The following is a 21448-nucleotide window of genomic DNA, read 5'->3' as shown; positions in this document are numbered from 1 at the left end:
CAGGGGGGAACCAGGTCTTACCCCCTTTGTCGCGAGGCCATGAGTGTGTGGGAATGGGCGATTTCCACCAACCGCTTTCTTATTGCAATGCACATTCCGGGACGGTCCAACATTCTAGCAGACAGGCTCAGTCGTTCGATCCTGACTCCGTACGAATGGTCTCTCAATCCCCTAGTAGCGAAACAAATATTTGCCCTATGGGGGCAACCCTGTTGCGATCTTTTTGCCTCTCCTTCAAATACCAAATGCAACAGTTACTTTGCTCTAATTCCCCCTCAGGGGGAGTCCCCGAGAGACTCCCTAGTACATGCTTGGCCTCCCGGTCTCCTTTACGCTTATCCTCCGTTGCCCATGATGCTGAAACTCCTACAGAAAGCCAGTCGGCTGGGGAGCAAAATAATCCTCATTGCCCCATTCTGGCCTCGTCAAACATGGTTCCCGTACCTGTGGTCTCACCTAATTCATCCACCATGGATTCTGGATCCACTCCCGGATCTCATTACCCACCCTCTGGGTCTCCAGACCCCCAACCTGGTCAACCTCAAGCTGACTGCTTGGTTGCTCCAGTTCCACTCCTGATTAAGACTCCCGGAATCTCCTCACCAGTCAAAGCCATCCTAGTAGCAGCACATAAACCTTCCACCAGAAGAGTCTATCGAAGCAAGTGGAAACGTTTCTCCATCTGGGCGGAGCACCATCACTTGGATCCTTTCACGGCGCCTCTCACGTCGGTTTTGGAGTTCTTAACTACCCTTTTTCACCAAGGGGCTAGCTGCTCTACAGTCAAGGTACAACTGGCAGCGATTTTGCATTATCATGTAGGGCATGAATCAGACCCTCTGATGACTGCTAAGCTTTGTAAAGAGTTCCTCAAGGGTACTTTCCTTCTCAGACCTCCAGTCAGGGAGGTAGTACCCCCATGGGATTTGTCCTTAGTTCTCCAAGCCTTGACTAGCCCCCCTTTCGAGCCGGCGGCCACGGTTGATCTTAAATATCTCTCTTGGAAAACAGCCTTCTTAGTGGCCATTACTTCAGCTAAAAGGGTTTCTGAACTTCAGGCTCTATGTGTTAAGCCGCCTTATTTATCCTTCCATCCAGATAGTTTACCTCAGGATCAATCCGTCTTTTCTGCCTAAGGTGTCTTCAGAAGCTAATATTAATCAATCCATTAATCTTCCCATGTTCTTTCCCCATTACCAGAACAAAGGAGAATATAAACTGCATTCCTTGGATGTGCACAGACAATTACGTTTTTATACTCATCGAACTGCTGGTCATAGGCAATCTGACCAGTTGTTTGTCTCCTTTGCCAAAACAAGTTTAGGCAAGTCAATTTCTAAAGTTACTCTATCACGGTGGATAGCTAATTGTATCCTCTTAGCATACCAGAATTCGGGAAGGCCTACACCTCAAGGGGTTCGAGCTCATTTTACTAGGGCCGTCGCTGCTTCGGCGGCTTTTAAATCTAGGGTTCCCTTAGATGATATTTGTTCCGCAGCCACTTGGGCCTCATCTCATACCTTTATCAGCCATTACAAACTGGATGTTGTCTCCAGAGGTAGGGCGTCCTTTGGCTCTGCAGTGCTCCGGAATGTTCTTCCATGAAGGCCACCCAGGATTCAGGTAGCTGGGGACTCTGTCCCAAAGGTTGCTGACAAATGAAGTTCCTACTTCAGATTTAGAAGTTATGTACTCACCATAACGTTCCATCTGAGTAGGTATCTTCATTTGTCTGCAACCATCCCCCCCTCCTTCCCCCTGACCTTTAGGATCTGTCTTGGATTAGCCTTCCGGTCACCTTTACATTGCTTATATCGGGCAAACTTGATCTGAGGTCAGTTAGGGTTGGCAGGGGATTATGGGTAAAGGGAGGAGCTAGGAGCTCGGATCTATGCTGTGGTAAAAGTTGCCGGCTCGGATCCGAGATCGGATCCGTATCCCAAAGGTTGCAGACAAATGAAGATCTCTACTCAGATGGAACGTTATGGTGAGTACATAACTTCTAATTCTACTCTCCTACTTGTTTGGGTCAGGCAGTTTCCAAAGTTACTTTGTCAAAATGGATCTCGGACTATATTTTATGGATTTATTGCCAAACAGGTCTGGCTTTACCCCATGCCACCCAAAGCTCATTCTACCAGATCTGTGGTACAGTCTTCAGTTGAGGACATTTGCAGCAGCAACTTGGTTTACAGATCATACCTTTGTTACTCATCACAAACTGGACATTATTTCTAGAAACAGAGCTGCCTTTGGTTCAGTGGTGCTCAGTCATGTTCTTCCATAACTGTCACCCAAGAGCAGTGTAGCTGGAGACTCTTGACAGTGGTGAGGAAGAATGAGCGAGAGAAAATCAGATTTGAACGTTGTGTACTTGGCATAACTAGGTATCGCTCTGTATTGTCTTCTTTCATTCTTCCTCACCTCACCTCCCCTCCCACCATCCCCTTCCTATGTTCCTGAAAGAATTCTAGAGGAAGTTCTACATTTGGGCCTCTATAGTTAAGCAGATTTCCTACCTTTCTTTCCTCTTGGGACCAATTGTGAGATTTGTATACATATGGTACCTAAAAGTAGTTTTTGTAGCCATGATTATTTAGACATGGTAAACTCAGTCTGAGGGTTTGAAGGAAGTGGTGGGCGATCATGGGTAAAGGGAGGAGCTAAAGGCTTGGATCTGAAGTCTAGGAGAAGAGGGTCTGAATCGGACCCTAAACCCAGTGGTGAGGAAGAATGAAAGAAGACAATACAGATACCTAGTTATGGTTAGTACACAACTTTTAATTCTGCCAAGTCTACTCCACAAGGACAGCCAGTACCATGTAGCATCCAGACAGTCCCCACTGAGGAAACTCTCACCTCTCTTCGGATACCTCTACAGACCATCCCACTGAAGAGATTCCCCAAAAGAGAACACGCAAAAGGAGACCTACAGATCCCCTTAGGGAATCTGTCACTGAAGTTACTGACTTTGATGAAGGGGAAGGGTCCCCAGATCTCCACCAGATGACATCTCCTTCAGAGAAATTTTTGAGATCCTTAAACAATAGGGTGGATGGTCTTCAGAAACTCCCTTCCTAGAGGAGTCAGTTTATCTGAAAGCTTTTGGGTCTGGCTTGTCTACGTCTTGAGTGAGTTCCCTGGCAGATGAGTTTGATTTAATCTAGTATGTTTAACTGAGCACAGCTGTCTATCATCAGTTCTTTCCTGGGAGGAGTTCTGTGTTAAAGAACTGAATAGATTATGTACCAACATGAAATGTGTAAGAGAGAGGCATGCATTTCAGAAAGATCTGCACTGGGTAGCCTGTGGGAATGAAGTTGCTGATTTTTAGAATTTTTAAGCCTAAATAAGTAGCACAGATAAGGTGGGATTTGAAGTGCATGTTACTACTTTTATTACAGCAATCTTAAAGATATATTGTGGCAAGTGTAATTAACACAGCTTTACTTAATCACCATTTCACTACAGTATAGGATATTTGGGCCTTATTCTCTACTGTCATGTCCTGTCTTGGTTTTGAAATGCACCCTCAGCCCCATGTGCCCCCAGCTAACTTTCAGCTGCCTGTCTGCACCATTTATCCTTGTGTCTCGAGCAATATCTTGTGGGGCTAAGACCACACTAGTGGCGAGTTGAGCAGGGAGGTGGAATAGAACAGCCTGCTGAGTCACATACATTGGCCCCGTGTGTCAGGAATGATTTTTGAATGCCCTAATTGGGTGGAGCTGATGATGTCATGATGGTACATGTATCGCTTGCTTCACCCCTGCCCATGCCACAAGTTTGCCAATAATTTGCCCCTCAATTACAGCACATTTTCCTTTGTGGGACATCTTTCTCGTTGACAGAAACCCATCCCTCCTTCCTGGAGTGGGAAGGCCAGCAAAGACACTTTTTTGCTATCCCCCTCTCCCTGCCTCCTCCAGCACCTAAAATGCTAGTTGATCTTGGGTTGTCCAGGTCATAGTAAGGGCTCCATCCTATATATGCCACAGAGCCAGTGGATTCTGAAATTTTCATTCATTTTGCTGGATTCCAAAACCAAGGCTTGAAGCAAAAACTGAAGGGAGCCCAGTGAAAAGCTACTTCATCTGAAGTACAGAAACATGCATCCGAGTACTAGCAAGCAGACAGATACTTTAAGAAAGGAGGCTTATGTTGTCACAAGTATCTCCAGTGAAATTATTTTAACAGCAGATACAAACTGAATTGTAATTTATAATTTGCAAGTTCTGTTTTTGATGAACTTTATTGGGCTATTTCTTTAAAAGTATGAGAAGAATTTTTTTAAATGCATGACTGAACGAGTCACTTAATCAGACACTGCTATCAGGCCGAGTATGAAAAACAGGTTGGTGGAGAGCAGTGCTCTACCCCAGAAGACAAGTACAATTAAATAAGTAAATGTATTGACTTGGTTTTTTAAAAAGAACATTTCCATGAATGAAAATATTTTCCATGTTTCATAGTATCAGTTTTTGGGTGGAGAGACTGTACCTCATCCATGGTTTGTAATCCACTGTCTTAAGACAAAGTAAATGCAGAATGCAGAAAGCAGATTGCTTGAGGAGTCACTAACGTAAGAGAAATTGTATAGTACAGATAACTGCAGTGATGTATTTTCTCTTTTGCAGGTGAATCTGTTTCTGTAATTAAACATACTGATCCAGTGCCTGACCCACGTGCTGTGAACCAGGACAAAAAGAATATGCTGTTTTCTGTAAGTAGACTGCAGAAGAGAAAACTGCAGGTCTCCTAAAAGACCAGAGTGTAATATAAAATGTTAAAAAGACCAACATGGACTGCCAGGGATGCTAATCTGAATATTTGATGACCTTGTGTGCATAGATATTGTCTGCACAATGACCCAATGTTTTTAGCTGTCACAGTGCACATTTTAGTTATTTTATTCATTTTGAATTGTAGAAGGTCCCAGTGTTTTGTTGAGACAAGTGTTTTTGTACAGGTGAGGTCCCATCAGAGGATCAGTACTAGCAACTTAGGGTGAACAGTGTCTTTGCAAGTTACTCATTTTAGTCAGGTTTCAAAAATGTTACTGATCTTGGTTTTGTTATAAATCCTCTGTGTGGTTTATGGGGAGGAATTAAAATCTTCTGGTCTTTGTTATTGTTCTTGTGGACATTAAGTATCCTTGAGAAATAATGTGTTCTGGCTACATGCCGATCTTTCATGGAAGTGAAACTAACACAGATATCCCTTTAAACAAATGGAAAGTTAATGTAATTATCTGGCCCTTCTTTGTGGATCAGTATATATAGTTCAGATGATTGCAGTAATGGACACTTTTTAGCAAATTGACTGTAGCCCTGAAAGTATTCTCTTATGTTTCAGAATGTTTTTTGGAGGAGCATTCTTAAGCCATTTAGAATCTTATTTAAAACTTAAATTTTGTGCACCATAATTGCTCCCAAAATGGTTCTCTTTAATATTTAGAATGTAAATTGTGTTGCTTGCTGTCTTGTGCAGTAGGATGGAACATTGAATGCAGACCTGGCAACCTGGGTGTCATTAAGCAGCTTACCTCGTAGTTGTACTGATTTCTTTGGTACCTACCAATTGTCATCCCATATAAAGCTCCCCTCTCAAGCTTCTGATTTGTCCTGCCTTAGCACAGATAATGATCACTGTTGCAACCACATTCTAGCTGTAAAATGCTTTAAAAAAATTACAGTAGTTACCATTTCCTGTTAAACTTGCATTAGTTAATTTTTATATTTGCATGCAAGCTGGACCACTTCCTGGAATTCTGTGATCATGGATCATGCAGGCCACAGTGACTTGATTGTGGAGCTGTCTGCAGGGGACTGTGGGAAGAGTGTGAAAAGCTCTGAGTATACAAATGCATTTAGAAAGTCAAGGTCAAGCCTGATTTTTTTTTCTTTGAAACTGGCATTAAAATTGTGCAAACTTTGAATTGCTTCCTTTTGTCAGAGGTTATCAGAAGTATGATGTTTAGCTGTGATGCTGCAAGCCACACTTTTATTCTATTTTATGCAAGTTTACAGTTGTAAACAAAATACAGTCAGGAACTGACTTGAGTAGGAGAAAAGTCAGTGTCTTAACAGGATGTATTTGTACAAGTAATAGCATAAGGCAGTACTGCAGACTGATGCAGAACTGACTGAATTCAACATTTGTTTTAGCAAAACAAAACAGGGTTTGCATCTTGCATGCAGTTTCTGCCTAATGTTAGCAGGATCGCTCAGCACTTTTAATGAAATGAAAACTGCTTTGGTGTAAAGTAAGATGACTTGCCTAAAGTTGTACTGCAAAACTGAATGCACTCCTACAAATTTTTAATGTATTGTAAAACCCTAGGAGTAAATATTCGGGAATGAGTGAGACTTTGCTCTAGTTTATTACTGCTATGGGTACATAGCATTTTTGAAAAATAGATGGAAAAAGGTACACAGTTCAAGATAATTATAACTGTGGAACTGAAGGCATTGTTTACATATTGAAATGTCCCTGTGGGAAGTTTTATGTGGGGAAAAGTAAGAGGACATTTAGGGCCTGTTTATTAGAACATACCAGGGACATTTAAAAAAAGGTAAAATAGAAAGTCCAGTAGCAATGCACTTCAAAATGTACCATAATGGTAGACTTGATGGGTTACAACCAAGTATTTTAGAAAAAAATCTGCATAGGTTAGTATGATAGTGTTAATTTAAAAATAGTGTTGTATAAAGTTTTTTTATCGATGTATGGTACCTTTGTTCCCAAGGGTTTGAATTGTGAATGTAATTGGAAATGTTTAATTAATGAGTTAACTGAATGTCTGCAAATTGGATTGTATTGTATAAATGGGGGGGACGTATGTATTGGGTGAATATACTCTTAAAATGGCAGTGTTAGCTGAGGTGCTAGTGAAGAGAAATTGTTTCATTGTGCTTGATTTTATTGTTTTTTCATGTTAGTAAAGGTTTTTTTTGCAGCTTTCATCCTGGTTTCGTGTGGATTTCTGGCCTTTTGTGGTGGAACTGATATTTCTTTATTTGGTGTGGTTTAGACTTTGCTTCTAGTTTTATTACTAATGCTGTATCCTTTGAGGGACCATTTAAGACATCAGAGAAAAAAAAAACTTGAGCTGAGAAAATAGAAATTAAATATCCTGGCGTGACCAAGTTTGATATCCTTTCTTAAGTAACATTTGCCCTTGTTTTTCTTAATGGATTCTTTAGCCATTAATGTCATTGAAGAACATTTTTCTTTAAATATTTTATTGATTTGTATGCATCTTGATAGTCTTGTTAGTATATGGAACACGTGTTCATTAGTATTTGTACTCTTATAAGTATGCTGTCAAAGAACTGCTTGATATGATAGGAAAGGGGGCCAGTATGAAACTTGAAATGCTCCCAAGGATTAAGGGGTGCAGTAGTAAATAGCTAGATGGTGCTAAGTTAAGTTATATCAAGTCTTAGACATTTGCTTACAATTGAATAACAGTTTGTCATGAATGGCTGCATTTTGTATATTTTAAGCATTCTATTAAGTGATGACAGAGGTGGATTAATAAGTTAAAGGGAGATGTTTGTGTACTGTGAATCAATGTGCACAGTCCTCCTTTCTTTGTGCTTGTTCTCGCTAGTGTTCTGTCTACCAGAGTTAATTGTTGTTGTCTTAATCTAGGCTGTTTAGATACATTACTCTAAATACTACTAATTTACAATGTACTGTTGGAAAGGTATGTTTCTTACATTGCAATTTTATAGTTCATGAATTTTGATTTATACTGGCAGCAGACTGTAGCAGCAGTGGTTAAAAATTTAGGGTCAAAAGAGCAAGAACGTATTTTTATTGTAGAAATGGACAGTAATCCACTACATATAAAGTGATTTTTGTGCATCGGGGGGGCATTTGAGTAAACTACTGTTGGTACTTTTGTTTGTGGTCATTTTATACTACTGTTGGTACTTTTGTTTGTGGTCGTTTTATACCACTTCTTCATAGCTAAAGTAGATGTTCATAGTAACTAGACCTGCAGTCTTGGGGGCCATTGAGGAGCTTAGCCCAAATTCCCAGTTGCCCCATCTTTGTCTGGTTAAGTGACTTGCTCGAGGTCGCACAGTAGGCTGCTGAAGGAGTCAAACCTTGTACCAGAGAAACTACAAGCTCATAGCTTTAACCCCTGCATCGACTGCCAGACTGTTCCTGTCAAAGTGGACATATTTGACTGAAACAGACTGCAAAGTGCTGAAACTAGTGTATGCCATATTTTATGAACATAGTGAAAATACAGCTGATGTACTCTGCAAATGTTATGTTAATATCCTAACTAGTCTGTCTTTTCACAACAAATATGCATACAGTAGATTCAATTATCTGAATTAATTGGGACCTAGGGTAGTTCAGATAATCGAACTGTTCGGATAATCAAACATATAATTGAACTGAGTAAAAAACCTTATAAAAATGTTTTTGATTAACATTAAACAAGAAAAATAAAACCAGTATACTGTAAGTACCCAATGGTATAATATATTATTGTAGTACAAACTCAAGACAGTCACAAGTGAATATTTGTAACGTTTACATGTTCAGACTTTAATTTTTCCAACATGAAAACTTTGGAAGGATGCATTCAGATAACTGATGTTTCGGACAATTGACGTTTGGATAGTAGAGACTCTACTGTATCTTTTCTTTCACAAGAAATGCATGCCTCTTGGTCATAAATATATAGACACAATGCATAAAATCATATATGTATTGGCACATTGTGAAATTCTTTGTTTAAACTGGGGAAGAATGTCATTTTTCCAGTGAAACTTTTGCCAGAAATATTTGCATATTAATTTTAATTTGTCATTGCATGAGAACTAAAATTTGTATATACTTATCCAGGGAACAAATGATTTGCGTTACTGGAGTTGTTGTTGAGCTCCTGTCCACCCTACAACTTTATACTTTTGTAGTGATAAACATTATATATAGAGAAAGCTATTTACATATTCACAAGTAATTACTAGACTGTTGATCTGTGTGGATCTTTAGAAGCCAAGTAATGCATTCCCATGAAGGTTTTAGCCCTTGTACTTCAAAAACGAGAATAACCCAGGGAGAGGACTTACCTTTTGTTGTCCCTATACATGACATACAGGGGTGTTAAACTAGGGCTTAATTTGTGGTTAACTATCCATTCATCCACTTTACATTTGAATAGTGTAAGAGAAGTATTTTACTTTAAGTGGAGAGGGAAGGCGATACCAAAGAAGTGATATTCTCAGTATGAGATGTCTTGAGTGGGTGTTAGACCTACTGCACATTCACAAGACCAATGGGGACAGACAGGATAGTATCAGACTCTGGACGTGAGATTGTACCTCAGTAGCCTGTATGACAGTAAGAAGAAGAACAAGGCTTTGAGATGGTCAGTGTAGATTTTTATGATTTAAGTCCTCACTTTTCTTAGTAAGAAAGTGCTGTGGACATTCAAGTTGTGCCATATATTTGGGCAGGTACATAACGAATGGGGCATAATATACTTAATCATTGGCATGATGAGTGCAGAATACAGTGGACTCCATAACAATGGTAATAAGTTGTGCAATAAAAAGGGCTTTCTTATAGTAGTGGATATGTGGTAATTGAAGGAAAATTTGTTTACATACATTCCCAGAACCCTAACTATTGGGATCAATTTGGGGGGTTATCTATGTGATTCTTGCATGAGTTTCAAAAACAAACCCAACTGCAGCAACCAAACGAAACTGTAAAATCCCCCAAAGCAGGCAGAAGACAGCTCGATATACAACTAAATCCAAAAACTTGATGAACCAGCAATTAATCGTCCCAAAAAACTTTATTGCAGAGAAAGAAAGTTAGCGCTTTCACGGTAATACCATACCGCTTCTTCAGACAAACATGAATGGAGACAGAATAACTTCTATGCAAATGACATCATCTCAAACAGCTCAACAGCCAATAGAACAAACATTCATGCAGCCACATTCTCAGCTTAAAGGCGTAGATAATATTTACTAGCATAAAATCTGATAAATAAAAAATAATAAAAACATTAGCACAAATAAATGAGACATGAAAGATATTCACAAATATGTAAACAAACAATAAACACCCTATAGCCGTTTATTCCTTAATGCACGCTTAATGGGGGGCATGATCATTCAACCCCATAACTAGGTGTGCCCCCAACCTCAAGATCCACTCTTACTCGACCACCTCAGTACGAGTCACTGTATCACCACCTCGCAGACCTAGGCTGATCACGCATAATACCTAGAAGACAAAGTTGTGTTCAGGGCCAGTAGACAAAACATGTTTCGCTAAGGCATTAAAATCATATTACTTCTTAATGCAATACACACGGTCCCTAATTCTTTCTTTTAAGCTCCTGTTCGTCTTACCAACTTAGAATTTATAACAGCACTGACAATGTGCTAAATAAACCACATTCCTTGTGGAGCAATCAGCAGATGCCCTCAACTTCCACAAGTAGCCTGTGACAGGGTGCCTAAAGAACCTAGACTCATCTATAAACTGACAAAAATTGCATTTATGACATTTAGATGTACCCATCAAAACTTGGGTTCCAGACATAACATGTCTAGGAAAACATAGCTGTTGATTTAAAGTACTGTGGTTCTTGTATACAAATCTGGGGCCATCTGCTAATATATCGGAACATCTGCCGTCAGTCGGTAAAATATGCCAGTTCCTGGTAACTATATCTTTCACCATATTTACACCATGGGAGAATTTCAAAACAATGGGAGGACAATAACTACGAGGTGATCTGATTGATTGCCTATACAGAGCAGAAGAATACGGACATGCTCTACTCACGCTCATTGGTTATTCTGGCACAAGCTTGATCAACTTCAACTTGGGTGTAACCCCTATCGGCAAACTCTTTCTTCAAATTTGACAAACTTCCTTCAAAGTCAGAGGTAGTACATGACAACCTCGAGACCCTGAAGGCTTGACCTCTCACAATGTTCCCAAGTATATGTTGTGGATGCATGCTCCTCCACCTATGGAGATATGACTGTCTAGAATAGTCCTTCCTATGCATCCTGATCAACATTTTGCCATTCTCCAGCCGGATGTTCACATCCAAGAAATCAACAGTGACATGAGTTTGCTGAAGGATACAATTACACATTTCTTGGCATTTAGTTTTATCCCATGGTTTTGGCACTGTTTCTTGGTTCGGAAAAGCCCCTGTTGAAAGATCTTGTGTCCTCCGGGGAGCTGATAATGGCACAGAGTTTATAGTCTTCTGCAGACTTGGTCAGCCATAAACTCTTAACAGAAGCTTTTACCTCTGAGAAGTAAAGGCGAGTGGCCCAAGGACTGAACCAAGAGGTGTACTGCCAGTAAACATTACTTTTTGTAGGGGTAGAGCAGCCCACCCTAATTTCCTGGGTTCTGTTTGTGAGCCAGTTTGTTGCCCAATGAATTACATGAGGATTAACATTTAGCTGGGATAATTTCTTTGAAACTGAAATGTGGGATGGTGTTGAATGCCTGTGTGAGGTCTAGATATGCAGTGTATATTGATTTGCTCTCATCCATTGCTTCAGTAACCTTATTGAAGAAGGCAACCAGGTTAAGTAGGCAGTAGGGGGTTGACAGGTACTGTTTCAGGCTGGCCAGTAAGCTGCCCAGTATGATATCTGACACCACAGAGGGCAGTATTCTTGGCCTTGGATAGTGTCTTGGACTTATTCATGGGAAATTTGAGGGAGGGGTGAAGGTATGTGTAGGAGATCTGGGAATGTAGGAGGGGAGAAGGGGTGAAGTTAGAGCTAAATTTAACCACTAGTAAGTAGGTTGGCTATGTCCTCAGGGTCAGAGTATGTGATATCATGTGCTGTTAACCTCTGCCCAGTGCTGGCATTGTTTGAGGTTTCTAACAATTAAAAAAAAAAAAAAGTTCTGTGGTTGCCTTTGCCCTGGGTGCATGCATATTTTTTGCTTCCTATCTGGCTATGGTTAATTTGATCAGGGTCTAGAGTTCCCTGTTAAAATTAGCAACAGTTTTTTACATCTTAATAGTTAGTTTATTTTTATATGCAGTGAATTTTTTCTTTTGTTCTAAAGCCAATTAACATTTGGCTGTATCCAGCTATTCATGTGCATAGAATTTGGTGGTAAAGGATTCTGCGCAAGTAGTGGAACCATGGAGTTGGAAGGGGATATTGATCACAATTATTGTATGTGTTTTTATACCTGAAATCCGATATTAAGTGTATTTTGTAGGCAAGTATCATGGCATAACTTTTCTCAGAAGTTTGCTAGAAAATTTAAGATGTTAAGTTGTCAATCTCGCCTTCATTCTTGCTGGATGGGTTCGGAGCCGAACCTCGGCTCCGACTCGGCCACTTACTAAAGCTAGAGAGCTAATTTTACCGTCTCGAGGCAACCCTATATCCCATGATGCTAGGCGATAACTACCCAGATCTCGTTTGCCGCTTTAGCCAGCGAGGTGCGTTTTACCGTCTCTTGGTAAGTTTTGGGATTTATATATATATATTTAGTTACCTTCCTGCTTAGTTTTTCCATTCCCTTCTTCGTTTAGCTTAACAGTTATTTTCAAACTTTTCCCCGTTAGCGCTAATTTTTTCCCTTATCCCAAATTATTCTTCCTCCCCCCTAGGTTAGGCCTGCTCCCTTTCCTGATGGATTCTGTGTTGTGTTTGTGGCGTGTTTGTACACTGTATCCCTCCTTTTCCTTCGTTTTTGTGTGGATTGGGCGCGTGTTGTGTGTGTGTGTGAGTTTTTTCTCTTACATTGTGCCCTTTCTCTCCGACAGCTATGTTGAAGGACACAAAGGTCTCAGGCTTCAAGAAGTGTGACTCGTGCTGTCAGAAGACGTCTCTGACAGACGGTCACACTTCTTGTGTTTACTGCCTGGGACCCCTGCAGGACTCTTGTTCCGTGTGCCATGCATTCAGCCCAAGAGTCCTGCAGGAGCGCAGGAACAAATTAATCTTAAGGGGCTTATTAAAGCCCAAGGGCTCCCCGACTAAGTCTGTGTCGGGGAAGCCTTCGAAGCCAGCCAAGCCGTCGGCTCCGAGTTCCAAGCCTTCGGCTGGTGGCTCACTAACTGTGGCAATATCGGCTCTGGCTGGAGCCGATGCATCTGAGTTACAGCTTCCAGCATCGGCTCCGCTCGGTGCCAATACCTCTCTGGACCTCAACCCTCACGGTCGGCTCCGGCTGGAGCCGACGTATCTTCGGCTCCTTTGGCTCCATCCGTCTCCAGGAAAAGGTCCAGGTCCCCATCTTTGGAGTCGATCCATTAGGCTCCGGGGTCATCCTTGCTCTCGGAGCGGAGCCATCGGAGCCGTTCTTCTCGGTCATCCAGGCTTTCCGACCATGACCTTGAGAGAGTGGTCAGTAGACTGTTAAAGTCTCAGGCACTGGCCCAAATGCTTCATAGCCCGTCTCATCAGACAGCGGCTATTTCAACTCCACCTACTATTCCTCCTTCGACTCTCCCCCAGAGTTCGGAGCCAGAGCTCCTCGGAGCTGTGCCTGTTGTGGCGTCGGAGCCGATACCTCCCCCTTCGGCTCCGTCGTTCTCTGATCCGATCTCCTCCTTGATGCCTTCTTTAGAGGGATCCGGGCACCTGGTCTCTCTCACCGGCTCAGAGGGGGCGAGTGGCATCGGACCCTTGTCCGACCCCGTTCTCCCTCTCGGAGCGTCGGCGTTGGTGAGCTCGGCCCCGACATCGGCTTCGGAGCCGTCCCTGTCGGTGCGGCCCAGGGTTCCTAGTTCTTCGGAGCGGGAGCCTTCTGGCCTGTCTGACAGGGGAGCCTTTGAAGTGATGAGGAGCGTACTAGCCCCAGTGCATGGTCAACGGTCAGCTCCATCAGCTCCTCCCACTATGGTGCCTGCTGATGTCTCTTCCCACTCTCTTGCTCCCGGATCCAGAGATCCAACGCCTCAGGTTTCCCCACTGGGAATATCTTCCTCTTCCGAGGCTTCTCCTGATCTGTCAGGTGAACCTCCGCGCAAGAGGACATGTAAGAGGAAGCATGTGGACTCCCCTGAGTCCATCACATCCGATACCGACTTGGATGAGTCTGAAGGATCCCCAAGGTCCCCCTCTGAGGATGTCTCTTTTTCAGACATCCTTGAAATCCTGAAACAGAGGGGGAACTGGTCTTCCCTTAATCCTTCCGAGGACGAGTCAGTTTACCTGGAGGAGTTTGGTTCTCGACCCTCCACCTCCTGGGTGTCTCCGCCTTTCGACCCCCTTATGGATGTGGTGGCACGGAAGGAGTGGACGGCTCCAGATTCGGTGGAACCCACCCCACGGAGGCCTTCCAAATTTATAACGGCTCCAGCTGATAGACAATTTTTATCAAAAGGTGTCCTGGTTGATGCCATGGTGGTGGCTGCAGCCACCAAGAAGGAACTAGCCGATCCTTCAGTGACTATCCGTCCTCCTAACAAGGATTCTAGGACTATGGATAGGTACGGCAAGCGGATGTTTTCTTCAGCGACCTTTGCCATGCAGTCGCTGAATTATTTGTCACTTCACCCGCCTTCAGAGAGATGTTCTCAAAGAGTTGGGTGAAGTTTTACAGGATCAGTCAGCTGCTGGGTCCCAAGATAAAATCAACTCACAGCTAGGAACCCTAAACTCCATTGTTAACTCCTCCATGCGGCTCATTTCCTATGCAGCCGATGGAGCGAGTAGGGCCGCAGGCACAGGTGTGGCCTTAAGGCGTCACGCCTGGATGCGGCTTTGTAATTTTGCAGACCCCTTCAAGGCGTCCTTCACTAACTCCCCCTTTGATGGTTCGACGTTTTTCGGGCCTCAAGTGAAAGACACCTTGACCAGATGCGAGCAAGATGGCAAGACTCTTTCTGCCGTAGGAGTCCGTTTCTCCACCCCTTCCAGACCATATCCTAAGGGTCAAAAGGGTGGAAAAATGTGGTTCCGCAAATCACAAGGAGTCACGCCTGACGCAAGAGGTCAGTTTACCCCCAGAGGCAGAGGGGGTAACAACAACAGACGCCGCCCAAGAGGCAGAGGGGGTCCGCAGAATCAGGGTAACAGAGAGTCCCTCTCTGACAAACCCTTCCAACATCCCTGAGATGTTGCCCGACTGTCCACCTTCGGAGGCAGTCGGGGGAAGATTCTCGCTGTACCCAAAAGCCTGGCTCTCCCTCACTTTAGACAAATGGGTACAGTCGGTTATATCCGAGGGTTACAAAATTCCCTTTATCCAAACCCCAATTCAACACAAGGGAACCCTTCCAGACGTTCCACCCAGTCTAAGGGAACAAGCAGTGCTAGAAATTTCAAAACTACTAGCAAAAAGAGCCATCCAGCCAGTTCCAGCAGACCAAATAGGATCCGGAGTCTACTCAAAGTTCTTTTTGGTACCAAAAAAAAACAGGGGACTGGAGACCAATATTAGATATCAGCAAACTAAACAAGTTTGTAAAAAAGACAAGATTCCGGATGGTCACGCTACAGTCCATTCTACCCTTTCTGGGCAAGGACAATTGGATGTGCTCTGTGGACCTTCAGGATGCGTACTATCACATCAAAATTCACAGGCGCTCCAGAAGGTTTCTCCGCTTCCGGCTGGGGGCCAGTCACTACCAATTCAGAGCCCTGCCCTTTGGTCTCACTACAGCCCCCAGAGTGTTCACCAAATGTATGGCAGCGGTTACAGCTCACCTGAGACATCAAGGATTCCAGGTGTTTCCATATCTAGATGACTGGCTCCTCACTGCCACCACCAGGCATCAACTTCTTCAGGCCAGAGATTACACCATCCACATTTGCAGAGGGCTAGGAATCTCTATAAATTTCGAAAAGTCTGCCTTGTCAGTCTATTACCTTTATAGGCGCCAACTTTGACACCATGCAGCTTTCAGCAAAGCTAACAGATCAAAGGGTCTTAGATATCCAAAATCATGTCCATGTTCTGCTTCAGAGCGACAGAATTCAGGCCAGGTATGTCCTGAAAGTATTGGGGCCCATGGCGGCCGCCATCACACTTCTTCCTCTTGCCCATTTTTACATGCGTCTTCTACAGTGGATGCTTTTCGCCCAATGGTCTTTCCAACAACTCCCCATGCACTACAAGATCATGATAACTCCAATTTGCAAAAATCATCTGTCTTTGTGGATGTGCTCCCCTCAAGTCCATCAAGGCAGACCCTTTATTCCTCCCTCCCCGGTCGCCACGGTCACATCGGACGCCTCCCTGATCGGGTGGGGGGGCATTTTCAGGGCAGGACAGTCCATGGCACATGGCAACCTTTCGAATGCCACCTGCACATAAATGTCCTGGAGATGAGATCAGTGCTTTTGACGTTGCAAGCCCTCCAAGACTCTCTTCCCCTGGGGACTATTGCAATCCGAACGGACAATATGTCCTTAGTGTAGTATATCAACAAGCAGGGCGGAACCAAGTCCTATCCCCTGTGTCGAGAAGCACTCAGACTTTGGCAATGGGCGATTGCTTCTCAGCGGTTTCTGATAGCAACGCATATCCCCGGGAAGTCCAACATCATAGTGGACAGGTTGAGCAGAGCTATACTCATGCCACACAAGTGGTCTCTCAAACAATCTGTGACGGAAGAGATTTTTCAGAAGTGGGGCCTACCTTGCTGCGATCTTTTTACTACACCTCAAAACAGCAAATGCCCCGACTTCTTCACTCTCTTCCCCCTTCCAGGCCATTCCCCCAGAGACGCTCTAGTCCACGATTGGCCTCTGGGACTTCTTTATGCCTTTCCACCCCTTCTGTTAATATCACAGGTAATTCAGAAAGCAAGCGCCTTGAGAGCCAAGATGATTCTCATTGCCCCTTATTGGCCTCGACAGACATGGTTTCCGTTCCTGCATCGTTATCTCCTGGAGCAGCCTTGGCATCTGGATCCAGTGCCAGATCTTTTGGCCCATCAGTCGGGGCAGATGCACCAATCCCTCCATTCTCTCAACCTCACTGCTTGGTTGCTCCACTTCCGTCCCTAGCCAGGCTTCCTATGATTTCAAATCCCGTCCGGGATATTATAGTAGCTTCCCTTAAATCTTCCACCAGAAGGATCTACACTAGTAAATGGCAACGCTTTTCCTTCTGGGCAAAGGCTAGAGATATAGATCCGTTCACTGCTCCAATTCACTCTGTCTTGGATTTCCTAGCTGAAATTTTTCATTCAGGATCTTCATCCTCCACAGTAAAAGTTCAGTTGGCAGCCATTTCAAATTTTCACATAGGTCTGTCGGACTGCAGCATCATGTCCCACAAGCTTTGCAAAGCATTCCTTAGAGGTGTCTTTTTACTCAAACCTCTGATCAAAGATCCTCCACCACAGTGGGATCTAAACCTAGTTTTAACATCCTTCATTCTACCTCCCTTTGAACCTGCGGCTTCCTGTTCATTGAAATTACTTTCCTGGAAAACACTCTTCCTGGTCGCTGTTACATCTGCTAGGAGAGTATCTGAACTTCATGCCCTCTGCATTCCTCCTCCTTACTTAGTCTTCCACAAAGACAAGAGTTTCTCTAAGAACGAACCCCTCTTTCATACCCAAGGTGGCTTTGCAGACAAATTTAAATCGATCAATTGACCTCCCAGTTTTCTTCCCTAATTATACGAACAGGGCGGAGCAAAAACTCCATTGTCTGGATGTTCGTCAGCTCCGATATTATTTGGACAGAACTAAACAAATCAGGAAATCTGATCAACTTTTTTATCTTGTGTAGAAAATAGGAAAGGCCTTCCAGTATCCAAGGTAACCCTGTCTAGGTGGCTTTCTTCTTTAATCACTTATGTTTACCAACTCAGAGGTAAAGAATTGCCTTCTAGGCCAAGAGCCCATTCAACCAGGGCACTAGCCACATCAACAGCTTTTCAAGCCAGACTACCAATAGACACTATTTGTGCGGCAGCCACATGGGCTTCTCCTCATACCTTTGTATCGCATTACAAATTGGACATGGCCTCCAGAAACAGGGCAAATTTTGGTTCCACCGTTCTCAAGAGTCTGTTCCAATGATCCACCCAGGATGAAGGTGCTAGGGACGCGGTCCCATCCAGCAAGAATGAAGGCGAGATTGACAACTTAACATTGAGAAGTTATGTACCTACCATAACGTTCCATGTTAGTTGTCTTCTCTCGCCTTCTTTCTTGCGTCCCGCCCACCATCCCCCTAGCATGGACAGACCGAGATCATCTCCCCTTCTTTGAAGGGTCCTGATCTTGCACTTTCAGCCAAATAGCTTGTCCTAGGGTAACTACAGCTTAGATATAAATCCTTTCGGGGTTATCCTTTTCCTCCTCCTCTCCAGTTGGAGGACTATATTGCCTAGGTTGTTTTCAGCTACCAAACGAGATCTGGGTAGTTATCGCCTAGCATCATGGGCTATAGGGTTGCCTCGAGCCGGTAAAATTAGCTCTCGAGCTTTAGTAAGTGGCCGAGTTGGAGCCGAGGTTTGGCTCCGAACCCATCCAGCAAGAAAGAAGGCGAGAGAAGACAACTAACATGGAACGTTATGGTAGGTACATAACTTCTCATTTCAGACATATGGACCTATATACATAAGTAGCAAGAACAGACTTGCATGCCCTTTTGGACAGTGTAGTTTTTGCCATTCAAATTTGGTTCACAACATATGTGCATTTGAAGCTCAATAGGTAGTATGCTGAGAAATTTTTAGCAGTGTTCTCATGTCACAGTAAAACATTAATATACTTGCATCTTTATGCTGTTTTGTCACTGTGTTTAGATTTGTTGTGGACTGGTATTCCATAAGCTGACTGGAAATGGGAGGAGTGTTATGAAGGTTGCATCTTTAAATGTGTGACCAATTTTGTGACCACGTCTAAGTATTTGTTTTATTAGTCTGTCAGGCTGGTTAGGCACGTGTTTCTGTTTTTGTGTGACCTATAAGAGCAGCACGCTGTCTGTTGCAGATGTACTCACTTAAGATTACAGACTAAAAAGCAGTAGCAGTTCAAAGTGTTATCACCTTGATCATATTTGCCATCTTAGTTATGGTCTTTTTAGGGTGATTCACAAAAGATCATTTAAAATAGGTATAACTGCATGTTAATTTCAAGAGTTGTCTCTGATTTCTTTTGTAAGCTGATTTGAAGGTAGGAGAGTTGATATTCTTGCAGATTCAGTAATGTAGCTTTTCATTATTGACCCACTGTAGAGGTCATTACATCTCATCCCTGGGGCATCTGTTGCATCATACTCAAGCTGTACAATTTATAGGGGAGATACTGCTAAGGAATATTTTGTAATGAATCTCTCTTCTGGGCTGTATGTCTTGTCTATTTGATTTGTTACATGCAAGTTTACTGTCTGAATGCCTTATGTTAACTGTGATGGGTTTTGGGAGTGGGTATTTTCCTCAAAAGGAATTTGGCTACAAACTGTAGAATTTCATATCAGGAAGTTCCTAGTTGAAATTCTCAAAGGGTTTATGTAGGCAAATAACGTTTCCCCCACATATTAGTCCCCTGTGTAAAATAACTAACTTTAAGGTAGCTGCATGTTAACAGAAAAGAAAAAAAAAAACTCCCACTTTTGCAACACCTGGAGTGGTATTGTTGAATTTGGCACAGCTGTGTGGTTCACGTATCCCTGTCATATTCTCAGGCAGAACCTCGCTGGTGGCATCAAGGGACAAAACCCAGTCTGTGATTTAAACAGTCCAAGTTCAAGTCGAAGCTTAGGTAGTTGTCAGTGATGTGTGGAGTGGATGGGAGAATGTGCTGATGGTGGCTGGATTTGTCACGGCTCAGAAGGCTAGAGTACATAGATGATTAATGGGGTGGGTAGGACAGGCTGACCTAGGGGAATGTCTGCTGAGGACCCAGGACCAGGTATGCCTCATTGGCCCAGTCTGTGGTAACACCATCACACTTGGGGAAGGGGGAGCTTGGTTCACAACAGTGTCAGAAGCCCTTCATCTGTGGGAAGCAGTTGGTGGTTCCTCTACTGGCTTTTGTAGTTGCCATTTGAAAGTTTGGCTAACACAGTTTAGGGGTGTGGAAATTCTGGACATCTTAAGTGTTTATTGGCACTCTTGGCATTTGGAGAGGGGCTTATGGAGGGCTACACTACAGCAGAGTTTGAGCAGTCATGTAAGGTAAATCTTTTAGCTCCCAAAATAAATTAAATCGGTCTCCATCAGAGAGTGGAACTCTTTCTGGTTGATTGCAAATTGTATACTGCTCTGCATTGTTCAAATTTAAAACTTGCATGCCTGTAATGGTGCAGTGTGATACACAGCCAGTGTAGCAAATCATGTTAATGTTGCATTTTAGCTTGTGGTTAAGGAAGTGTTGATTGGATGTATGCATTTCCAAAGAAAAGACCTTTGGCACATATTGGTCAGGTTTTGAATAAAAGAATAAATGGAACTTCTGCTGATATTTAAAGTAGTTATAATTTCTGTTTAATCAGTAGGAGCAAGTAGTAATAGTTGAGTCTGAGTCTTAGTTTTTCATTGACAACATTTTTTCCCCCTAGGGAACGAACATCTCTTCTGGCAAGGCTATTGGTGTAGTGATTGCCACAGGTGTTAACACTGAAATAGGCAAAATTCGTGATGAGATGGCTGCTACTGAACAAGACAGGACTCCCCTACAGCAGAAACTGGATGAGTTTGGTGAACAGTTATCGAAAGTTATCTCCCTAATTTGCATCGCTGTATGGATAATCAACATTGGCCACTTCAATGACCCGGTACATGGTGGTTCATGGGTCCGCGGTGCAATCTACTATTTTAAAATTGCTGTTGCTCTGGCTGTTGCTGCTATTCCTGAAGGTCTTCCTGCTGTCATTACTACTTGCCTTGCTCTTGGAACCCGAAGAATGGCAAAAAAAAATGCCATTGTCAGAAGTCTGCCATCTGTGGAAACCTTAGGTTGCACGTCTGTTATCTGCTCTGACAAGACTGGGACCCTTACAACCAATCAGATGTCAGTGTGTAGGGTATGTGAAATTAATTCTGCTTTTCATTGATTGTCTTCAGAATAATCATGATATATTTTTTTGAAAAATGAACTGAGGAAGTTGATCAGAGTTCTAGAAGCCAGTTTTATTTATTTATTTATTTATTTTTTGCTATTCTGACCTCTTTACACTCTTCCCTGTTAGTCCAGTACTGTCCTGGAAATACCCCTGTCAAATGGCCTACTTCTCTTTGGGGAAGAATAGCTTTTAAGTACATGCTGTTAGGGAGCTGCCTTATCCATGAATAATAACACCATGACACATTTGCCAGAGTGCTTGTTTTTTTTTTAATGCAGGCTGCTTTTTACCATTTACGCCAGTGACTTTATGGACATATTGCACATACAGTAGACTTGCTCTTATCTGGCCTCTCTTTAAACAGCTTCTTCTATAACCGGCCATCAAGTTTCTGCCATAGCCCTAGCAAAAGACAACAGAGAAGAACAGTA

General features: G+C 43.0%; 1 protein-coding gene across 1 annotated transcript in view; it reads left to right on the top strand.

Moving 5' to 3' along the window:
- ATP2A2 (ATPase sarcoplasmic/endoplasmic reticulum Ca2+ transporting 2) overlaps window positions 1–21448 on the top strand; it is a 1687617-nt gene that overhangs the window by 494803 nt on the left and 1171366 nt on the right. The window contains exons 10-11 of the mRNA XM_044069765.1: window positions 4638–4723; window positions 20514–20978. Coding sequence (XP_043925700.1) covers window positions 4638–4723; window positions 20514–20978 — 551 coding nt within the window. The remainder of the gene's footprint in view (window positions 1–4637; window positions 4724–20513; window positions 20979–21448) is intronic.

This window comes from Protopterus annectens, chromosome 4.part0 (assembly GCF_019279795.1).
Source record: "Protopterus annectens isolate FY-2018-M chromosome 4.part0, PAN1.0, whole genome shotgun sequence".
NCBI classification, from domain to species: domain Eukaryota; kingdom Metazoa; phylum Chordata; order Ceratodontiformes; family Protopteridae; genus Protopterus; species Protopterus annectens.
The sequence above is the reverse complement of the archived record's forward strand: the minus strand, read 5'-3'. Positions and strand labels throughout refer to the sequence as shown.